The sequence below is a fragment of the Carya illinoinensis genome, chromosome 2 (assembly GCF_018687715.1).
Source record: "Carya illinoinensis cultivar Pawnee chromosome 2, C.illinoinensisPawnee_v1, whole genome shotgun sequence".
In the NCBI taxonomy this organism is placed as follows: Eukaryota; Viridiplantae; Streptophyta; class Magnoliopsida; order Fagales; family Juglandaceae; genus Carya; species Carya illinoinensis.
In genome coordinates, this window is record NC_056753.1 from 11,536,328 (window position 1) to 11,560,359 (window position 24,032).

Genomic DNA, 24,032 nt, shown 5'->3' on the forward strand with positions numbered 1-24,032 from the left:
TTTAGAATTCTCTTGTGTTTTCCTTGTAGGCCTGTTTAGATTCTTTTATTGGTTTCGTTTGGTTTTTTATTTTTATTTTGGTATGATGCATGGGATGGTGTTTTCTTGTCTTATCTATAAATCCCAAGTGCCTGTCTTGTTACCACAATATTCCTGTGCCATAAGTTATGGTTATTAATAAAACTGGGACGAGGTCATTATTGGACATGTGATTTTCGGCTCTTTAAAAAAAAAATAATGTTTATACATTAGTAATTTAGTGTTACATGGTAGTAATATTGAAATAGCATGATGTTTACGTGCACTAAACTATTACTAGTCAATTTAATCTATAGATTATAGTATAAATATATTATTTTATAATAATAATAATTAACTCATGGGGCCATGCTAGTATATTATTGAGTTTAACTAATTATATAAGAATCTAAGATATAGTTATATAAAATCTATATAATCAATACTTTAGTTATTATAACAATATTACATGTTATTATATGTTTATTATTTATATATTAGTGGTTATCCATTAGTATTTCATGTTATTATACATTAGCATTATAATATTACATGTTATTATTCATTTTAGTGTTTATACATTAGTAATTTAGTGTTACATGGTAGTAACATTGAAATAGCATATTAGCATGATGTTTATATATACTAAACTATAATTAGTCAATTTAGTATATATATTATAAATATATTATTTTATAATAATTAACCCATGAGGGAATACTAGTATATTATTGAGTTTAACTAACTAAATAAGATATAGTTATATAAAATCTATATAATCATGCTTTAGTTATTATGCATTAGTATTACATGTTATTATAAATTTATTATTTATATATTAGTGTTTATCTATTAGAGTTACATGTTATTGTACATTAATATTACAATGTTACATGTTATTATGCATTTTAGTATTTATACGTTATATTATTAGATGTTATTGTATTTATAGTTATATGATTAATATATGTAAGAAAAAAAAATATATTTTTTAAAAAATATGTACAATATCGGAACGGAATTAGAGTCGGAGTCAGCGTCAGAGTACAATAAAACAAACTAAAAAAAAAAAAATATCAACATCATTTGGGAAAATTTTTAAAAAGACATTTGCAAACAACTTTTTATATCCATATAAACTCACAATCGGTTTACAACTTTTAAGAGAGTCCATAAAAACTTCTAAAACGTTTTTTACCACCGATTAAAAAATAAAAATTTTATTTGCAGTAATTTTTGTATATTTATTGTGCATTCTTTTAATACAATTAGTTATGTTATTTTTTTAATATAAAATAATTATTTTATCCAATCACATCAATAGAATATATAAGGAATACGTAAAAGTACTGACTGTATATAACAAAACTTTTTAAAATAATTTATTGGGAGACCACCACTATCCAAACATGCACTAATACTGCAATTCAACCATTTTCTTATTTTCTTTACAAAGGAAGAAAACTCATATATTTATTTTTCTCAAAATCTACAAACGTCTAGTTTGTACTAATATAATATTAATTTTCACCCTAAATTTTATGAACTCTAGTAACACGGATAATATGACATGTTCTAAGTTTTTTTATAAGTACTAGTTAACTACATGAATAAAACAATATTTGAAGTGTAACATATTAACTATATAATTAATAATGATAAGATTCAGGATAAAAAAAAATCAATTTTCATTTTAGACAATGTCTAGAAATAATCTTTAGAAGTCTTTATTGCCATAATTAGTTTTTGAGTATTGATAAATACATTCATAATTAGTTTCTTTTGAAATAAGTGTGGTTTGTCATTAAAAATTTAATTTTTTTTTTATATGGATCTCATATTTACTTATTTTTTTAAAAAAGAATGCACAATACTTACACATTTTATGACTGCAAATATCATTTCATAAATTTGATTTCATGCTCTATGTTTGAAATTCATAAAACTCAATTTTTTTCATGCACTTGCACATTCTATAACTGTAAACCATTTTTTATTAGACCTCTTAAACCCATTCATAAAACTCAATTCCCCCTAATAAACAACGCTTGTAAAACTTAACATGTACATGCATGCCTTTAGGATCCACCCACCCAGGCCACTATAAGATTGTAGCACAATCTAGGGTATCACAATCTCCCCAATCAAATTACAAGTGACAATGAAATTCCATAGGACGATTCAACCAATGTGGGGCGCTTAGCAAAAAATACATGCCTTCTATGTCTAACTGCAGGATCCAAGGTTAGGTTTGTATAGTGTGTTAAAATGAAATGGGTTAAGATGAAAATTAAACAAAATATTGTTACAATATTATTTTTTAATATTATTATTGTTTTGAGATTTGAAAAAATTAAATTGTTTATCATATTTTATGTGAAAATTTGACAAAGTTGTACGTAATGATGAGACAGATGAGTTGCAATCAAATATGAATCCAAATAGGGCCAAATCTACCAGCCGGCCACGTGATTTTCTTGAAAATATTATAGATAGTTTTTAGAGATTTTTTTAATGCAATAGGTCTCTGTGGATGGTATGTTAATTTCAATTTACAAAGTAATTAATCTATAATATTCATTATCAATTAATTTCAATTGATAATGAATATAGATTTTTTTCAATTAGATTTGAGCAAAACCATTTCTAACGGTAATTAAGCTGCATAATGCACATGCACGCCATACTAAGATATAAGACTACGTACATACATATATCACTTGTTGGAAAATAAACAAACTGATACGATCACCGTCAGGCACGTTAAATTACTAAGAATTATCTGTTTGAGGGAGCCAAAAAGGAAAAAATAATAATAATAAATAAATAAAAAGAAAAAGAAAAAAAGAAAGATATAAAGCATCAGCAAACCTGTTGATCTCTTGCAATGAAGAACAGCCTCATGAATTGAGCTCTCCATATCAGCAAACCTTTGTTCCGGAGATGCTTGTGGGGAACTGCTCCAGCTCTTAACTTCCAATGATCTCCTGTCGAAGTCATCAACTCCAGTACATTTTCTTGAGCCCCGCAGTACTCGATCTGCGGCATAAAGGCCGACAGAGATATCCAAAACACTTACGCGGAGGTTAATAAGCTGCAGTAATTTTAGAGCATTAGCATTGGTTTGGCTAAATTTATCTTTAAATTTGATCAATATCAATACTTTTTTACATTTTCTTACTCTATCAAAATTCAATCCCCACATTGGATTAACCATTTATTCTCTATATAATAATAAAATATTATTAAATTAATAAATTTTTTATTTAATTTATTTTCTCACATTTTGTAATTCTACCAATTAAATGTTAATAATAATTATATTCTAATTAGATTAATATTAAAAAAAGTATTATTAAATGTTAATAATAATAATTATATTATATTACATTAATATTATTATATTATAATTAAATTAATATTAAAAAAGTATTATTAAATGTTAATAATAATTATATTCTAATTAAATTAATATTAAAAAAATATTATTAAATGTTAATAATAATTATATTCTAAATGTTAAATGTTAATTATATTCTAATTAATTTAATTTATTTGTTTGGAATGATAAATTAATATTTTAATGTTTGATGAATGAGTAGTGGTTTTCCATCTTTAGCCAACCACTGTAGCAAAAGTCTAAATTATTTTAGACTTGCCCAATCCAATGTGAAGGATTTTTGAGCCAAATTATGTAAAATTTGGCCAAGCCAATGTGAATGCTCTTAATTCCAGATAGGAAAATATTATGCATAATGTAGGGTAAATATTATACATCATGGGATAAAGAGATCGAGGATGATCAAAAAATAGAAATGAATAGATTTTTTCAATTATATTTGAGCAAAGCCATTTCTAACGGTAATTAGTGCACATGCACGGCATACTAAGATATAAGACTACGTACATACATATATCTTTACGAGTTGAACCATTAGACGATGAAATGTATGTCAAACTATATGATCCTTACTCTCCTTGCTTTCAATAATATTAATTTATAGAATACTAAAAATATAAGAATATCACCTTTATAATTAACTTCAAACCAAGCTGGTGTTACGTTTATTACATGGAAACCAATATACATATACATATATATATTTATATATGATTTTGTTCACAAACCTTTCGAGGGCACATATATATATTCATATAATCTAAGAATGCAATCTCAATATAACACCAAAATACACTTTGCATGCACAAGAACACAACGAAAACATGAACACATGCACATTTTAGGTAAACATGCATCCGACGCACCATAAATAGATGCAAATTTAACTGCAAACAATTGCACATACCATTCGTTGATAAACATGATAAATTTGGTCTTTCAGCCCTATGTGCGCGTATTAATAGATAATGTCTATTCATATGATGCGCATTTCAATGGACTGATTCAATTGCATAGCCACTAGTACTGTATATGTGTAGACGTGATGTATTTATGTATGAATGTATTCATAGTGTCAAATTTAATGTGAGGTGATAAGATTTGCTTTTTTTTTTTTTTAATTAAATTTAGTTATGGATTACCCAATATCGCTTGAGAGTCTCGATGGACGCATCCTTGGTGTTGGCAATGTCCATGGAAATAGACGACGGGATCTCAATCTTGTCATCAACAAAGGTACTCTTGCACGAGTGAGAGTCCGCCTCCTCGTCATGGTGGTGGTGAGTGGCAGCAGCAAGCTATTGGCGGAAGAATTGGAGCCATTCGAGGCCATTGAAATAACCTGAACAACTCCAGCATGGGGAAGAAACTTTCACAAGAGAGATGGCACAACTCTCACACTGAAATTTATTATGGTTTTGGCCATACTACCAAAAATGGAAAGAGAGTTTTTTATCCGATTCAGAGCAAAATGATAGAAGGGTAGAGGATTCCGTCACCAAAAACGGGTTCGTTTCTTTTTTATATATATAATATAATGTGTATATATATATATGAATCTATGATTTTTAATTTTTTGCGGTACTTGGTACAGTGAATCAGAGAGCATTAAAAAAATTGCAGCCTTTCAAAAACAAAGTTTATTTTTCAATTGCAGCCTTCTACCGTATTGGACGATATTTTTTACATCATTTTCTTCTTTTTTTTAATTAAATTTTATGTACCTCAAATTGCAAATATTCTTCTTCCGATCTTTTCGTGCTTTCTGTTTTGCTTGATGCTTCTCTTGCGGTATTTGATTTCTTATCAATTCCCCGATTCACGCTACCCAGTACCCACCGCAAAAAATTAGAATTCATAGATTCATATATATTAACAAGAAACGAACCCCTTTTTTGTCGCAACTCCTAAAGGGTGACGGAATCCTCTGCCTCTCAATCATTTTTGCTCTGATTCCGAAAAATACTATTTTTCCATTATTGGTTATATGGCCCGAAACAGCCGTAATAGATTTCTGTGCTGAGGGTTGTGCATCTCTCTTGCAAAAGTTTCTTCCCCATGCTGGAGTTGTTGAGGTGATTTCAATGGCGTCGAGTGGCTCCAATTCTTCCACCAATAGCCTGTTGCCGCCACTCTCTACCGCCTCCGTACACCAAGACCACCACCACCATGATGAGGAAGCGGGCCCTCGCTCCAACAAGACCTTTGATGATGAAGAGATTGAGAAACCGTCGTCTGATCCCTTCAATATTGCCCATACCAAGAATGCACCCCGCGAAACGCTCAAGCGATGGAGGGTAATCAATAACTCAATTTATTAAAAAAAATCTTATCACCTCACATTACATTTGACAGCATGATACATTCATACATAAATAGGTGCAATTATTTGCATTTAAATTTGCATCTATATATTTATGGTGTGTCGGATGCATGTTTACCTAAAATGTGCATGTATTCATGTTTTCTTTGTGTTCTTGTGCATGCAAGGTGTATTTTGGTGTTATATAGAGATTGCATTGTTAGATCAAATGTTTCCATCTAATCGTTTGCCTTCATTTCCATGATAAAATAACTTCAACAAAAACCTTAAAAACAGATTCTACAAAACGGTCACTTTCATAAATACCATTGAAAATACATTTTAAAAACTTTGTAAATTCAAATATACTATATCCACAGGGACCTATTGCATTAAAAAAATCTCTAAAAACTATCTTTAATATTTTCAAGAAAATCCTGTGGGTAGATTCGGATCCCGTGGTTAGACATAGAAGGCATGTATTTCATGCTAAGCCTTACATTGGTTGTATAGTACGTGGAACTGGGCTTTTTGAATGGTTCAATGGAATTTCAGTTGTAATTTGATTGGGGAGATTGTGATCTATAGATTCTATACCCTAGATGGTGCTACAATCTTATGGTGGGCGTGGGTGGGTGGATCGTACGTTTTAAGTTTTACTAGGGTTGTTTATTAGTGGGAATTGAGTTTTATGATTGGGTTTAAGAAGCCTTATAAAAGGATAGAGGTAAGAGATGCAAGTGTAGTGAGGTGCACGGAAAAGAGTTAACAGAGCAAGTGTAACGAAGTCGCAGCGGAAAGAAAAGACAGTCACCAATCTATGGCTTTTTAGTATCAAGTGCCATCCATAAGTCACCAAAGTCGTCGGAAATCCACAACTTCGACGTTATTACAACCCATAATGTTTCTAACAGATTACAAAGGCACCACTCAGGGATACATAAAAAGAAAACTAAAGTAACAGATGGCCGATGCAGGGCCAGTCCCTTTTTATTCTTTGGGTGGCGCCAGGTCCTCTTGCTCGTATAGTAGCCACCTTGAACTGCGAAATAATCTACTGTTTCGAGGAGCAAAACTATAGTGGGACATGTACGAGGAATGTTATGATGTGGAATACATGTACGATGCAGCTTACACCGGTGTCAAGAAAAAAATATACAAGCTGTAAGCTGGGCAGAAAGTTAAACTTACAATCATTTGGATCGACACACATTCATAAACATCGTCATGGAGATAACTTACCTCAACTGCTAATGTTGCCGGAAATATGGATCGGAAAAGTTCAAGCCAAGACTACTAAGTTCGCTTGGAACTTCGATCGGAAAGTCCTCAACTACTGTTCACGGAAACTTTGATCGAAAGTCAAGACTACTCAGCTTGACGGCGACTTCGCTTAGAATCGACACTACCAAGAATGATCGGAAGTATTGCTCGGAATTGAAACTGCCATGCCCGAGAGATTATCTTCTCAATAAAATGATGTTCTAAGGAGTTTAGATATGTATGTATGTGTTCGGAAATTAAGAAAAGATGGTTGTCGAGAGGGAGCCTTGGAACAAAAGAGAGAAAGAGGAAGAGCTTAATAAACTGGAAGAAGAGTCTTCAGAAACAAAGTGAGAAAGGCGGATGATATAACTGATGAAGAAAAGAGAAGGAACTTTAGAACAGTTTTGACAGAGAGAACTTGGTAAACTGGAGCAACAACTTTTCCAAAACAAGTGAAGAAGAGGATAGATGATATAGCTGGCGAAAAGAGAAGAGTGGGAAACAAAGCCTTCTCGAATTCCTTGCACAGTCGTGTGATAGGTCCCTCTGTCGGTTGGCATCCTTCAGTCTACGTTTACATAGGATTGGAGAAGGGACAAAGGCAGGTAATGATGCTCCTGTCATGAGCGCGAGACGTTCGGCCAAAGAGGAACGAGTTCATTCGTCGCGGTTGGTCCTTTTGATCTGCCTCTGTGAATGTAAGACATGCGTCGAAAACGCTTCTGACGCCTAGTCGTGGTCGGTTCGAGTTGGAGTGCGAAGGTGGTGAAGTCTGTGACCGTTTCTGACTTCTACCATTTTTCTCGCGAAACGATGTGGCGTCGGTGAAATGAGAAAAGAAAAAGTTAATTGTAAGTATATTTGTGCATTATTAATTTATTATAATTAGTTAAAATATAAATTTTATTAAAAATAATATTAATTTAAATTTTAAATATGAAAGAATTAATATTAATATACAGATTAATATGCGACTTTATTTATATCTAATAAAACTCATGAAAAGGAACAATTAAAAAGCAAGTCTCCTCTCCTTTCTCTATGAGGAAACGAGGTGGAGTGTGGGGTCCACTCCAGATTCTAACAGAATCGGGTAGTGGGAGGTGGAGTGAAGGTACGTTGTAGGGTGGTGAGAGAAGCAGGAAATGGTTACTGAGCTAGGAAAACTTTTCCGGTGAGCAAGAAACGCTTTCTGAGATAGAAATCGCCGAGTATTCACGGTGGTTGCAGTGGAAATGAATGATATAGAGGAGCAGTGGAGGAAGTTGCGTCTCACGGAGGAAGAAACCTGTGATATAGCAGTGGGGGAAGAAGTACCAGAGGAGCTGCGCCATAAGGCAGAGCGCAGTATAGTAGGCAAAATCTGGATGGAGAGGAAGCTGAGTGCCACGGTGGTGGAAAAGACCATGGGGAAGGTATGGAGGATAAGCCAGAAAGCAAGGTTCCAAGAAGTAGGATCTAACACGTTTGTAATACAATTTGCAAATGAGGCAGACAAAATGAGGATTATGGATGGGAGGCCGTGGCTTTTTGACAACTATATGTTTGTCCTAATGCCACTGAATGGTGACATACCTCCTCAGAGGATGGATTTCACGAAGGAAAGGTTGTGGGTGCAGATGCTTGACATGCCTCTAGTATGTATGAATGAAGGGGAAGGACAGCGGATTGGAAATACAATCGGTGAGGTGATTGAGGTGGAGACTTAGGTGGATGGTAGTGGATGGGGCTGTTATCTAAGGGTCCTGCTTGTTATGGATTTGACAAAACCAATAGCAAGGGGAAGAACAATCTCAGTCAAGGGCATTAAACACTGGATACCCTAAGGTATGAAAAACTACCTTATCTATGCTTTCAATGTGGATGTATAATCCATAATAAAGGGCTTTGTATGGAAAAATCTGATGGGAGTAGAGACCAATTTGGAACCTGGCTTAGAGCTGAGTTAAAGACAGGGTATTCGAAACCTTATAAAGAGAAGTCAAGGTGGGAGGGAGAGAGTTATAAGAGGATGGTGACAGAAGAGGTACAATATGAAAGTGAAACACATGAAACAAGGATAGAAAAACAGAGAATAGTAGTCAATCTGGTGAAGGAAGGGGGTAAGGAAGCCATAATCAATTATCAGGTAGAGAGCAATGAGGCTGGGGATGGGCTTACTGAAGTGCTAGTCCAGGGGGAGGAGGGAATAGAGGTAGATGAACTGAATGGGAAACATCTTGAAGTAGAAGTTTCAGAAGTGGAGGTGGTTGGTAAAGGGGTGGGATCCTGGAAGAGAAAAGCACGAGGAGTAATAGATGAAGAGTTTAAGCAACTGATTAGTCCACAGGAAAAGAAAGGGAAAAGCAATAAAGATAAAAAAGGGAGGGAGAAAAAAGTGAGAAAATATGAGGAGGGAAAGAAAGAGGGGATGGAAGGGAAATCAACCATAGAAAAGGTGGAGGCTGCTTTGCAGCCCCACCTACATCAATGAAAACCCTTAGTTGGAACTGCCAAGGGCTTGGGAACCCTTGGACAGTTCAGGACCTTTACCAATTGGTGGAGGAGAAGAGGCCCAACTTAGTTTTCTTAATGGAAACTAAGATGAATAAAAGAAAAGCAGAAAAAGTAAAAAGAAGGATGAAAGGGGTGGGTTTCTTTGTAGTGGAACCAGTGGGGAAAAAGGGTGGACTAATTATGTGGTGGGACCATAATGTCACAGCTGAAGTGGCAAATTACTCTCAACGACATATTAGTTTGTGGATTACTGATGAGAGGGGGAAGGAAATTTGGTTATTAACTGGGTATTATGGAGAACCAGATGGCAGTAAGAGAGGTGACTCATGGAAGTTTTTTTCCTTGCTTAAACCTGAAAGAAACTTAGGTTGGGGAGTCATTGGGGATTTTAATGAGATAGTATCTCAAGATGAGAAGGAGGGAGGAAGGCAAAGGCTGGAAAATCAAATGGCAGTTTTTAGAGATGCCTTGGAAGATGGTGGATTGTATGATCTGGGATGGAGGGGGGATAAGTTTACCTGGAGCAATAAGCATGAAGACGAGACATTCACTAAAGAAAGACTTGACAGATCTGTAGTTAATGCAAAATGGAAATCTCTGTTTCAGGAAAGTTGGGTAGAGGTACTGGCAGCAAGATGTTCTGATCATAGACCTTTATTATGGTGTATGTATCAGAATAGGAATAAAGGGATGAGGAGAAAGAGGGTCTTTAGATATGAAGCTAGCTGGGGCTTAGAAGAAGAGTGCAGTGATGTGTTAAAAAAAGTATGGATACAAGAGAGAGATTCTGATCTGCAGGATCATCTAGAAAACAGCAAGGTAGCCTTGATGAGATGGAACAGATGTAAGAGCTCAGACTCAGAGAAGGAAATTGAGAAGAAAACAAGAGAACTGAGACTGCTACAAGTGAATGAAAGTAGAGGAAATGTGATAGCAATCAAGAACCTTCAGATTGAATTGGAAAGACTACTAGAACAGAAGGATATGAAATGGAGGCAGCGAGCTAAACAGAATTGGTACCATCTAGGGGACAGAAACACGAGATTTTTCCACTGCTGTGCCACTCAAAGACAAGCAAAAAACAAAATAGTGGAAGTAAGGGGGGAAGATGGAAGGTGCTGGTCCAATCAAGATGAAATAGAGTCAGCTTTCAATGAGCATTTTGGGAAGGTTTTCACTACTACAAAGCCAAAAACTGATGATATTGACAGGTGCATTGCTCACATGGAACCTAGAGTCACCAACCAAATGAATGAAGGATTATCAAGGGAGTTTACAAGACAGGAGATAGAGGAGGCCATAAAACAAATGGCACCCTTCAAATCCCCAGGACCTGATGGCTTTGGAGCCTGTTTCTACCAAAAGCATTGGCCTGTGATTGGTGATGAAGTCAGTAAGGCAGTGCTCTCTTGGCTAAATGGTAATCCTTTTGCTCCTTCCCTTAATCACACTTTCATTGTTTTAATTCCCAAGATTAAGAGCCCCATATATGTGAATGAATATAGGCCTATTAGTCTTTGTAATGTGGCATATAAAATCATGTCTAAAGTAGTGGCCAATAGGATGAAGAAATTTCTGCATGTAGTTATCTCTCAAAATCAGAGTGCATTCATACCGGGTAGACTGATAACTGATAACATCATGATAGCTTATGAATTATTGCACTCAATGAAAGCTAGAAAGAAGGGGAGAGTTGGAACAATGGCTATTAAGCTAGACATGTCAAAGGCGTATGATCGAGTAGAATGGGAGTTTCTAAAGGCTGTTATGGAGAAAATGGGGTTTTGCCCAAAATGGACTGAGCTTATCATGAGGTGTGTAAGAACAGTCTCTTATTCAGTCATGGTGAATGGTCAGCCAGGGCCTATATTCTACCCATCAAGAGGGTTGAGACAAGGAGACCCTTTGTCTCCTTATCTCTTCCTGTTATGTGCTGAAGGCCTCTCATCCTTGCTTAATTTCTCAAGTGAGCATGGGGTCATAAGGGGTGTTAATGTGGCTAGAGGAGGATGTAGAATCAACCATCTACTGTTTGCAGACGATTGCGTGTTATTTGGAAAGGCAACAGTCGAGGAGTGGAACAGATTTCAGAATATGTTGCAGATTTATGAAAAAGCATCAGGCCAGGTCCTTAATAAAGAAAAATCAGCAGTTTTCTTTAGCTCCAATACAAAAATGAGTGATCAAACCCTTATAAGGAATGCAGGAGGAGCCGTGATGATAGGATCTTATGAGAAATATTTGGGCTTACCTGCAGTCGTAGGTAGATCTAAATACCTCACTTTCAGGAGCATAAAAGAGAGAGTTTGGAGGAAGGTGACAAACTGGAAAAACTCTTTTCTCTCTGCAGCAGGGAAAGAGATTCTCATCAAGGCAGTGTTACAAGCTGTCCCAACTTACACCATGAGTGTTTTCTTGTTTCCAAAAAGGCTTTGTTCTGAACTTAACAGCCTTCTAGCCAAGTTCTGGTGGGGCAATCAGAAAGATGGGAAAGGGATGCATTGGGGGAGTTGGGATAGATTGGGGCAGCAGAAAATAAAAGGAGGGATTGGTTTTAGGAACATTGAATGCTTTAACTTGGCATTGCTAGCCAAGCAAGGGTGGAGAATGCTATCAAATCCCTCAAGCTTAGTGGCTCAGATCTACAAGCAGAAGTATTTTAGAGACTCCTCCTTTTTAAAAGCTAAGTTGGGAAGTTGCCCTTCCTTCATATGGAAGAGTATATGGAAGGCATCTGAGATAGTCAAAGATGGAATGAGATGGAGAGTTGGGAATGGGGAGAGTATTAAGATATGGAAAGATAAGTGGCTCAATGTTCCAACCAGCTTTAAAGTTCAATCTCCAATAAAGAGGTTGCAAAAGGAAGCAAGAGTGAAAGAACTTATGGTGGAAGAAGAGAAGAGATGGAATGAAGAGCTGATTCGAGAAATATTTGTAGACAGTGAAGTGGAACAGATACTAAGTCTACCAGTGAGCAAAATGGGGAGTGAAGATAGGATGGTTTGGGGTCCTTCAGAAAAGGGTCAATTTTCAGTGAGAAGTGCATACTTTCTGGAGATGGATAGGAGAAGAAGGAGCAAAGGGGAGGCCTCTGTCGAGTTCAATGCTGATCAGGGATGGGGCAAAATATGGAAACTAGACATTCCAGAGAAGGTGAAGATCTTCCTATGGAGAGCAGGTAACAACTTCCTAGCCACAAAGAGCAATCTCAAAACCAAAAAAATAGTGGAAAGCGAGTGGTGCCCAGTTTGCAAGGTTCAGAAGGAGTCGGTTATGCATGTGTTGTGGCAATGTGAGGCATCCAATGATGTGTGGTCAGAGTCCTGCTCAAAAGTGCAGAAGTGGAACACAGATGAATCAAGTCTAATAGAGTTGTTAGAAAAACTATCATTGGCTCTAACTAAGGTGGAAATGGAAGAGGTAGCAATGACCATGAGGAGTATCTGGTACAGAAGGAACCAATTGGTGTTTGAAAACAAGTTTATCTCTCCAAACCAGCTTAGAACAACAGCAAGTGAGCAGTTGAGACAATTTCAAATGGCTCGAACTGTGGCAGAACAGAATAGTCATTGCAGGGAGAGCAGAAGACAGCAGAGATGGTTGAAACCAATAAGAGGTTGGGTTAAGGCAAATTGGGATGCTGGCTTTGATCAGAAACAGAAAAAGTGTGGTCTTGGGATAGCAATAAGGGATGAGATGGGGGAAGCTCTAACTATGTGCTGTGGTCAGAAATCAAATGTACCTAGTCCAGCTATTGCAGAAAGTTTGGCTTTGTGGAGAGCTATGGAACTGTGTAAAGACCTTGGCTTCGGCAGAGTCATTTTTGAAGGAGATGCACAGTTGATTGTGAAAGCAGTCAAAGAGGAGAGCTCTAATTTCCCTTTATATGGCAGTGTGATTCAAGATATTAAAAAAATGCTCCAGCTATACCAAGGATGGAAGATCCAGTTTGTTCCCAGGGAAGCAAATGTATTAGCACATAGGCTAGCTAAGGAAGCAATACAATTAGATACTGAATTAGTTTGGATGGAAGAAGTGCCAAGCTGTATATCTGATTGTATAGAAAAGGAAAAACTTTGTAACAGAGAAGTTATCAATGAATGAGTATAAAGTTTCTTTGATTCAAAAAATAAATAAAACTCATGAAAAAATTCTCCAATTAGATCCGTGTCGCGGTACCTCGTACGTCCCTGAGCATTGGGTCGGACTTACAGCAAGGCATGGGAAACGTATTCCAAGTACTAGACCGGACTTACATTAAGGCGTGGGGAAACGTATTATTCCGAGCACAAGCTTGGACTTGTATGATCATCTTGCTTGCTTCTTGTTCACCTGTCCCCCTGTTCGCCTACTATCTTGCTCGCCCATTTCCCTGCTCGCTTCACACGTTGCTCGTCCGATACTAAGTGCGTCTATTCCTTGTTTGCTTCTCGTCTTGCTCGCCCAATGCTACGTATTCAAAGCTTCAAATGTATTCAATGATCAAGCAAGCTGAAAGTCATGTATGTTAAAACAATAGTATCTTGAAATCAAAGGTCTCGATAAGTTGAAATAAAAGTTAAAAGTTGAATAAAATATTATTATAATATATTTTTTAATATTATTTTTATTTTAAGATTTGAAATAGTTGAATTGTTTAATTTATTTTACATTGAATTTTGAGAAATTTATAATAATTAGATGAGATGGGATGATAATAGTTATGAAAATAAATGAAGCCTAAAACTAATCAATATGGTTTAGACTTCCTAAACCTAATTGGCTATAAGTCCCTTTTATCTACTCATGACTTTTCTTGCTTGTTCTATGCCCTTCTCATGGTGCTCATGAACACATAAGCACATGTCAAGAGAATACCCTAAGCCTGAATGGTATCAATCTTTCTTATCCATGTGTGAAACCCTATTGGCCAAGTGTGTGTGTGTATGACAAATGTGGTTTCACTCAAACAAACCCTAATGGCCGAAAAGTGTGTGGCACCCAAGCTTGTGCTTCCTCAAATGGTGGCTAATTAAGTATAAAACCACTCAACCATTTCCATGATTCTTATAACACAATCACAACACCACCTTTGGTTCCTACAACTTGAAACTGCCAACAACTTCATTTGGTATTTGTGTGTGTGAAAAAAAGGAGACTACGGTTTGAACTTCTTCCTATGCCAGTCTTGGCCAAAAATATTTTTGATTCTTCCTTCTATGGTTGCATAGAAATGGTATTTGGATGGAAAGAAACATTAGGGAACTACCCTCTAGTTTTTGGGCGAGATGGAGAGGAGAAGAATGAAAGAAAAAATGCTAAAAAATGACCTTTGCCCTTCCACTTTCCTTTTGTATGCGGTGCCAGCCATTAATGACCTTATTTATAGCTCCTCCTCTATCTTTCATTAGTACTCTAATGCAGAACCTAAAAAGTTTACTGATCCCTTTCATGCATGGGCACCAACTGGCATCCTTTTCTTGCCTTAATTGAAACCCCTTCCTCTTCCTCTTATCATTGCTTCTCTTAAGAACCTAAGAGACTTTTATGCATGAAGGACAAGTGGTGTCCCCTGGTATGGCTGAAACTCTAAGTTCTTTTCATGATTAGATTCTTTCATACCCTAAAATTATATGCATGCTTGATAAGGTTTCCAATAAAAGTTAAGATTAAATTGCCATGATAAATGATATGTCCCCTCGCTTGATACCAATACAGTTGTCCCTACTATCCTACCCTCAAGTATAAAAGATTTCCTAGAGGATTTATAAAAGATCATATTGGCACTAAGTGATATGTTCTTATATGTTCTTCTAAGGTCTTTGCTGGGGTTCTCACATTTTATACAATATCATATTATCAAGTAAATAATATGGAATTGAAGAATATATTTGAACCCTCATTTTAGATTTGACTATTATTATCAATGAAAACTATACGTGGCACAATCTTCGTGGTCGAATTGTGATCAACTGTTCAAATTTCCAAAGGATGGTAGTTGGAGTGCAAAATGTTGTTTCTCTAAGTATTAAGTATTATTCTTAACCTGGTGGTAAAATCCTGGAAATGAATATCAGATGTTTAAATTAATTTTAATGTTTAAGTATTTGGCCTTCACCTAAGCACTGTAGTCTAGTATAAGTACGAAGTTCTCATTATGAGCAAGCATTGGGCTAGCTTGTGGGTGGATTAGAACTCGGTTCCATTTTAATCTTTCAATCCATTTTCCTACGGTTTTTTGGTTTACCATTGTCTTTCTTTTTGCTTATGGTAAGATAGTTTTTCTTTTTTCTTTTTTGGTGTTATATATGATATTGCTTGCTCATTCATGTGACTAGTGGTCTATCTTGATATTTTGTGCGTAATACATGAAGACATGAGTAGATCATCATGAACTCTGCCATTCCTAAAATTTCTCTATTTTGCTGTCTTTTGCTTGAGATATGACTGAAAGAACTTTTATTCTTCACAGAAAGCAACTCTAGTACTAAATGCTTCTCGTAGATTTCGGTACACTTTGGACTTAGTAAAGGAAGAAGATAAAGAGCATAGAAGAAGGATGATTAGATCCCATGCACAAGTCATAAGAGTAATGTTTTTAATGCTAACAAATGTTTCTGTTTGGTGTTTTAATTAGATTTGTTTTCTTATTTCTAATTAATGATTACTTCTTGTATTAGGCAGCATTACTTTTCAGATTGGCTGGAGAAAGGGAAATTGGTATATCACTCTCTGAATATTCTTGTGACCCCCTTCCCGTTTGGAATAGATACTACATATCATTCATATCATAGCTTATAAAGAATGAGAAACTCTGTAAACCAAATATAATAAAAATCAAATTTACAAAGGTTATAAATTTAATGGGGACAAGCCCCCACTGATCTATTCCTCGGGCTACACCAGTCCCTCCTCAAAGTAACCCCTTTTGAGCTATATTTGTATCAAAGTCTACTGTTCTGAGGGGCAAAACTGTGATGGGACTACCACAGCAATATTTTAATGAAATATCAATAAGTTAAAACCCAAGACGACAACTATCAATGTAAGAAAATGACATGAATATCATGAACGCATAAGGTTTATGTAAGTAAAAGTTGAAATCACATATATCGGAAGCATGCCGAGGAGCCAATCCTGCAAGTAAAACAACATAATCATTACCAAACACCTAGGCTTGAGGAAATATATGGGAGAGGGAATACCTTTTGTGCAATATATGTGCCGACTTTACAGCTGATTATATGACTGAAAATGAATCCACCTTTTCTTTTGAGTCAATCGTGTACTTGTTGCCTCCTTCATTTCATTCCCTCTGACCACTCTAATATCTTCCTATGTTGTGGTGGGTTTGAGAGCAATATAGGTATTTTTTTTTTATAGTTTTTATAGGTTTTATTTAAAGCTAAAGATGGTATATATATTTTTTGCTTGTTATAAGTTAGTCACTAGCAGGGTACCATGCGTATTTATGAAAATTATATTCCTCTCCAGTTAATGAAATATAAACACATTTTTACATAGTTTAGTAAGATCAGAACTTGAATTCAAGAAATCTCCATGGACTATTTCCATTCATATACCTTTATTTAGTTGATAATGCATGCTACTATGCCCCCTTAATTTGCTAACTTGATGTGCCCTTATTGAAATTGTACTTTTTTTTTTCCTTTTTTTTTTTTTTTTTTTTTTTTGCTTTTTATTTCAAATATCTTTTAAACATGTTTAAATATTTTTAAAAAATTAAAAAAATACTAATAGGCTAACAAGCACTTCCTTAATCAGTAAGCAAAAATCAAAATTCAAATAAATAAATAAATATATGAACGATCAAAATGAGGAGACATACTAGTATTATTCTGCCCATATATATCATCCAATTGTTCGATCGCTCATTGTTTTTGAATTATTTATTGTTAGGTCCCACAGCAACACCCTCGACTACAACTGTTGATTATGCAATTGGTCTTGAAGAACTTGCTTCAATGACCAGGGATCATAATATTTCTGCTTTACAACATTATGGAGGGGCAAGTCATCTATCATGAATTGAATTTTCTTCGATGATATGATTTTCTTATGCATTTTAAGGTTAACTCGTGGCAATGATCACATTCTCAATCAGGTTAAAGGCTTATCAGAATTACTGAAAACAAATCTAGACAAAGGGATTAATGGGGATGAAACTGAGTTGTTAAAACGGAGGAGCTCATTTGGATCAAATACATATCCTCGGAAGAAAGGGCGCAGTTTCCTGGTACTGAAGATTGCTTTTCTTTCTTAATTTTGTTTTTCATCACTTCATTCCTCATGTGCTGTTTTCTGCAGAGGTTCCTTTGGGAAGCCTGGCAAGATTTAACCCTTATCATCTTGATCGTAGCTGCAGTGGTTTCATTGGCTCTCGGATTAAAAACAGAGGTGCGCTTGGCCTTTTGCATTTTTTATCATTAGCATTTTATTTTTTCTTTTGATTTTGTGGAGCACCCATTTCTCTCTTACATGCAAGGAAGCTCCTAAATTTTGGGGGAATTTAATAGGCTCTATTTAATGAAAAGTTGATGATACTTGCCATACTTACTGTACGTATAAAAACTAAGAAGGGAACTAGGAATTTAAGTATGGGCAACCACACATTGTGGTAATATCATCTGCTGAACCAAGAGTACATAGAATCTTGAAAGTGTGAAAGGTCACCAAAGGTGTGTTCACAAGTTTACCTACATGATATGATATAAGGTCCTTTCACTTGTGGCCGTTGAGTTATAAATAGTAATATTCTATAGATTCTATTGAGATGTGTTTAACTTTTTAAGTTGAGATGAGTTTAACTTTTTTATGAAAAATTGAAAAAGTAGTAGGTCACATCAAGAATTGGTTTAAGATGAGTTGAGTTTGGTTCAACAACCAAACATAGCAATGCAAACTGCAAATTTTCCATATTAACACTCGAATGTTATTTTTGTTCAATGAGAATATCAATTGATGTTGTTTATCAAATATGTTGGAGGGCACTGAAGAGTTGGTTATGAAGAGGAAACACAGAGTTTGGGCAATCATTCCATCCCCGAGTTTGCTTGTACATTCCAACCCGTATTGGTATTACTCCCTCCATTTAGACATACCGTCTCATATTCTAACTTAGTAGTTTAAAAAAAAATTTAGAATAAGTAGTGATTTCACATGATATCAGATTAGAGGTATTGAGTTTGAACCCTGACTCTACACTCTACCATATTTAATTAAATATTCTACGTGTTAGGTCATCTATTGAGGGGGAGAGTCTGGCTTATACATGAGAGAGAGAGTATTAAGATATAAAATGAATCCACTTTGTTCGTATTATGTACAAGGTTTTATAAAATTACCTAGCATGAAATAAAATTATTTTATTAGAGTATTTTAAGAAACTCCACTATTATTCATTATTTTATAATAACTTTTCACTTATTTTTCATTACTTTTTACTACCATTCACTAGTATTTAATATTTTATTATTACTATTCACAGAATATCTTAGATGACCTCACTACCCAAACGCAATTTGATTATTGTTGAAAAAAGATTATAGAAGTATGGAGAGCTAAACTTCTTCTTAGATCAATGCACATCTGAAATTAGTTAAGAATGATAACGACAAGAGATTCACCGGCCAGCATGTCAAAGAGAAGGACTAAATTAATAATTAAATTAAGTGAGCTTACATAAAGTGTAGAAGATCCTACTAAGGGTAGCAAAAGTTAATCAAGAGTACTTCCTTGTCATCTAAAATGCATCTCTTTTTTTCACCTCTCTCTAGCATACCTCTATTGATACTTTTGAATTTGGAGTGAAAATGAAAAGTGGGAAAGTGCTTTATTTTTTGAAAAATCGAGGAACTAAAAACATTTATTATCTCACTCCTTCTTAGAAGTTGTCAAGCTCTGATTGTCCACATTTACTACAATATCATAATCTTCAAATACGCTTCCAAGGAAAATAAGGACTATTTTGAAAAGTCAACAGCTTATGACAAGATCAAACAGTGAACTTTATACACCCCTTGGACTTCCATAACATCCTATCCCCATCATTACCATCAAACCTCGAAGAGTATAAAAAGCTGAAGAAAGCTGAAACTCCATCAATTTTCCAATCCTGAACAGCTCTAGTGAAGCAAATATCCAACTATAGAGAACATTAGAACGAACAAGTAGATCAGATTCGAAGTATTCCGATCAGAAACCAACTGAAAAATAGCCAAAAATGCCCTTGGAGGGCTCCATCACCACACCAAACCAACATCAAACTAACATGGCTAACAAAAGTCTCCCAATCCTTTGTAATGAACTTCCAAAGAACCACATCATAAGCCCCCCCCCCCCCCCCCCCCCAACTTCATTACTTCATTAGAGCACCAACCTCCTAAGCACTTCCATATTTCAGATCAATAACCTTCCTCCAAAGTGACTCCCCTTCCTATTGATATCTCCATAACCACTTCTCCAATAAAACTTTATTAAAAACCCTCTAATTACGAACCCCCAAGCTTCCACCTAAAATAAGAGAACAAATTTTATTCCAACTAACAAGATGGAATTTAGTTTTCTCTCACATTCACCCCACAAGAAAGCACGAAACAACTTCACGATCCAGTTGGCCACCCTTGCAGACAATGAAAACAATGAATGAAAGTAAGTAGGGAGATTGGAAGGGGTTCTCTTAACTAAAGTAGTTCTACCCCCTTTAGATAAATATAACAACAGCTTTCAAATAGCCAACTTTTTTTCGACTTTCTCAACAACCCCATTCCATAAAGCATTAGCCTTAAAAGGTGCCCCCCAGAGGAGGCCTAAATATTTCAAAGGTAATGAAGCAATTTACAACCCAACAAACTTGCTAAAGTATTGATGTAATGCACCACCCCAACTAGAACCATCTCCGACTTTCCAAGATTCACCTTAAGGCTTGAGACAACTTCAAAACATAATAACACATCCCTTAAGGCTTGAATTTGACCATGTTTTGCATCACAGAAACTAAGAGTGTCATATGCAAAAAGAAGATGAGAAAGTGTAATAAACCCATTATTAGCATTACCAACCGAGAAGCTAGAAAGGAAACCCCCTTCCAACAATGGTCTCCACCATTCGACCAATGTCTCTATAATAATGACAAAAAAGAAAGTGGACAAAAAATCCTCTTGTTTCAAACCATGAGAGTTATGGAAAAAACCAGTAGGGTGATCATTAACCAACACCAAAAAATGGGTAGTAGAAACACAATGGCTAACGCAATTAACAAGTACCTTCAAAATTTTCTTGTAAACTCCACTAACAAGACTAATTAGGTTTGAAAGAAATGAAAGTAGCATTGAGTGATTTTCAAACTTTTTAAATGAAAAGAACTCTTGAAAAGCTTGCGTCACATCTAGGGTTGAGAATCGGCCGGTCCAGACCAAAGAAAGCAACCGGACCGGATTGGGTCCCGTTTGGTCCAATTTTCAAGGGACCAAACTCATTCGGTCCGGTCCCAGTTCAGGGGTTTTTCACCCCAGACCAGACCGAACAAATTGGAAATTTAAAAAAAATTATTATTTATATAATAGTTGTATATAATTAATTATATAATTATATATGGTATAAAAAATATTAATAGTCTAATATAGACTGTAGTTATACTTATATTAATTTAGTTATACTAAATCACTATAACTAATACTAATATATAGTTATATTAATAGTCTACAATTAATACTAATAGACTATTATATAATTTATATAGTTATACTAATCACTATAATTAATACTAATCACTATAGTTAATACTTATATAGTTATACTAAATCATTGATTCACCATAACTAATATTACTAATATATAGCTATATTAGTTTAATACTATTATAGTTTATATAGTTAAACTAATCATAATAAGTTAATGACTAAATCATTATAAGTATAACTACATATATTTAATATGAATGTATTATTATATTCTTTAATATATAACTATAATATACGGTATTAGTATATATTAATATATTAACATATTATAAGAGTTATAGTATAAATTATAATATAGAAATTATAATATACTAAATCACTATAACAGAGTATAACTAATACTAATATATAGCTATATATACAATATACTTATACAATTGTACTAATACTATTCGTCTATTATATAGTCTAAGACTCTCAATTCTAATATAGGCTATATAGCTATAACTAATACTAATATTTATATTAATACTAATAATGTAGAATATAGTTATACTAACTGACTGATTCAAAATAACTAATATAATATAGCTATACTAAATTACCAATAGTCTAATACTAATACTATTTTATAGTTATACTAATCATAAATTCATAATAACTAAATCATTATAAGTATATAACTATATATATTTAGTATTAATGTATTATTATATTCTTTAATGTATAACTATAATATATAGTACTAGTATATATTAATATATTAACATATTATAAGAATTACAGTATAAATTATAATATATCATATATGTATAAATTTATAACAGTATTAGTATAGTTAACTTAATATGTAATATGTTAGTATTAAATCACTAATTACATAGACTATTAATAATAAGAGTATTACTATTATTTAATATAGTATTACATAGAGTATTAATAAATGTGTGGAGTTTGAAGAGATATAGTAATACTAGTATATTACATATAGTATTATTATTATTACATATAGTTATTAGTTATAGTAAATAAGTTAATAACTATTACTAATTTACTATATAATAGACTAATAATATTAGTGTATTACTAATATAAATATATATATAATAGTATCTTATATGTGTATATATTAAATATATCAAAATATACTTACATAAGTATTAAACAAAATGCCATTAGATAATAAAAAAAAAAAAATCCATGGTGGACCAAACGGACTGACTAGACCAGACCGGCCTGGTTTTTAGGGAGTTTAGTCCAACCCTAGACCGAATATGTGCGGTCTGGTCTACAAAAACTCCTGGAACCGGACCGAACTGAACTCCCCCTAGTCACATCTTCATTCACAATCTCTCAGAAAACTTGGAAAAGGGCCATTGAAAATCCATCCGAACCAAGAGTTTTATCTTTAACCAACCCACTAAGAGAATTTATTTGACTGTTAATATTCCCAAAAACTTCTGTTTTCCACTTCTTTAAGTCGAACTTTAATGTTCTAAGCTTATCGGCAAGAATGAAACTCGGAGTACCTATGAACTGATAAGAAGACCACCAGATCTTAACCTTATCAATTCCTAACCATATGTTTTCAAATTAAAAAACCTCTGACCCCCATGAATACCATCACCATCCAACAAAATAGGGAAGTGATCCGAATACACTTAAAACAATCTCTTTTGACACAGTTCTGGATAATGTACCTTCCAAGAAGGAGAAACAAGAAATCAATCTAATATCGACCGACCATGACTGTTGGACCAAGTGGATACACTCCCCTACAAAAAGAAGATCCAAGAGATCCAAATAAAAAATAAACTCATAAAACTCTTACATTGCCAAAGAAATACTAGATTCACCTAATTGCATATCCCCGAATCGGGTAACGTTGAAATCCCAACACATACTCCATGACACATCCTAGAGAAAATACAAACCTACTAATTCCTCCCCACAGAAGGCACATTTCCTTATCTAAATTTGGACTATAAATACCCACACCCACTCTCACCCATCCTCCACAGTTTTAAAAGAAGAAGCTAGAGAGAAATTCCCTATACATTCTCCATTGACTCCACCACGATTGTATCTCCCATTAAAAGAACACCTTCAGAAGTTCCCATAGACGACAAATAATCCCAACCCACCAAAGAACAACCCCATAGACTGAATTAAACATCTATCAATAAAGCCTAACTTTGTTTCCTTTTTTTGAGAAGGACTAACTTTGTTTCTTGAAAGAAACAATATCAACCTAGGACTTGATACGAAGATATGCTTGTTCGGTAACTAATTTAACTATAATGTCAGTCACGTCCTGCCATTAACTCTTTAGAGGTATTTCGAAATTCTAGCCTTCTAGAATATCAGAGCACCTTAAAGGTGAAATCAGAAAGATCAGAGTATAAAATTTCCTTAGCCTTCCAAAATTTCCATTATTTTCTCGCATTTTCTGAACAATTCACTAGAAACTTGCTAGACCTCTAGGTTGAGCAAAAGGTAAGTTTTCTGAGTTATTTATTCATTTATTTTTGTTTGGTTTCCTTCCATCCTTCCTTCACTGTGTAATCACCCATCATTATCTCACTCCTAACCCTTAATTTGGATGAATTTCCTTAACAATGAGTCATTGAAATGGGGGCATTACATGAAGTGATACAAAAAACCCAGCTTGCAAAATAACAAAACATTTTGGTCGTCTTACACTTGAATGAATGCTATATAATATGACTTGCTTTGTTGCAATTAAAGTATACTTGTTTTTCCTCCTTTCCTCTCTCCTCTCTCCATTCCCTTGCACTTATGTTGCTTGTTCATCTGGTTATGTTGGCATATTTTTACCTCGAACTCTTATTTCTTTGTTTTTTACTTG

At 34.5% G+C, this 24,032-nt stretch overlaps 1 protein-coding gene across 3 annotated transcripts in view; it reads left to right on the plus strand.

The window, feature by feature from the left end:
- The first annotated feature begins 5,341 nt into the window (after positions 1 to 5,341).
- The window catches only part of LOC122300118 (calcium-transporting ATPase 9, plasma membrane-type-like), a 49,170-nt gene continuing 30,479 nt past the window's right edge, over positions 5,342 to 24,032 (plus strand). For 2 of the 3 annotated variants that reach the window (XM_043110531.1, XM_043110532.1), the window contains exons 1-6: positions 5,342 to 5,715; positions 15,934 to 16,050; positions 16,142 to 16,181; positions 17,382 to 17,491; positions 17,587 to 17,718; positions 17,790 to 17,879. In XM_043110531.1, coding sequence (XP_042966465.1) covers positions 5,503 to 5,715; positions 15,934 to 16,050; positions 16,142 to 16,181; positions 17,382 to 17,491; positions 17,587 to 17,718; positions 17,790 to 17,879 — 702 coding nt within the window. In that variant the 5' untranslated portion in view covers positions 5,342 to 5,502. Of the gene's footprint in view, positions 5,716 to 15,933; positions 16,051 to 16,141; positions 16,182 to 17,381; positions 17,492 to 17,586; positions 17,719 to 17,789; positions 17,880 to 24,032 lie in introns of those variants that run through there. The other variant, XM_043110533.1, reaches the window with a different exon arrangement.